This window comes from Bison bison, unplaced genomic scaffold (genome assembly GCF_000754665.1).
Source record: "Bison bison bison isolate TAMUID 2011002044 unplaced genomic scaffold, Bison_UMD1.0 scf7180017864364, whole genome shotgun sequence".
In the NCBI taxonomy this organism is placed as follows: domain Eukaryota; kingdom Metazoa; phylum Chordata; class Mammalia; order Artiodactyla; family Bovidae; genus Bison; species Bison bison.
In genome coordinates, this window is record NW_011494936.1 from 3,228,754 (window position 1) to 3,229,081 (window position 328).

The 328-nt window shown below is 63.4% G+C and overlaps 1 protein-coding gene across 1 annotated transcript in view; it reads right to left on the minus strand.

The window, feature by feature from the left end:
- SKAP2 (src kinase associated phosphoprotein 2) overlaps positions 1 to 293 on the minus strand; it is a 181,520-nt gene extending 181,227 nt beyond the window's left edge. The window contains exon 1 of the mRNA XM_010855390.1: positions 27 to 293. Within this exon, the coding sequence (XP_010853692.1) occupies positions 27 to 93 (67 nt within the window). The 5' untranslated portion in view covers positions 94 to 293. The remainder of the gene's footprint in view (positions 1 to 26) is intronic.
- Positions 294 to 328: the final 35 nt, after the last annotated feature.

Sequence of the window (328 nt, forward strand, 5' to 3'; positions counted from 1 at the left end):
TTACCCGCCCCCTTCCCGCTTTTTACCTGCCAACAGGTTCCTAATTTCCTCGGGGAGGGGGTAGGGAGAGGAGATGCTGCTGGGGTTGGGCATGTTAGGGAGCTCGGGGCGTGAGGGGAAAGGATCTGTGCTGAAAGGGGAACCGACCCGCTAGGGCTGCGGCTGCGATCTAGACTCGGACTATCCCGGTAAGGACAGCGGGGCTAAGAGTCCGGACACTGCCAAGCCGAGGCTCATAACAAGGAAGTCACTGAAGCCCCAGCCACAGCTGCTGGACTCTCGGCCCAGCCCCGCCCGGCAATTTGGGGCGGGGAGGTGGGAGGGGCGG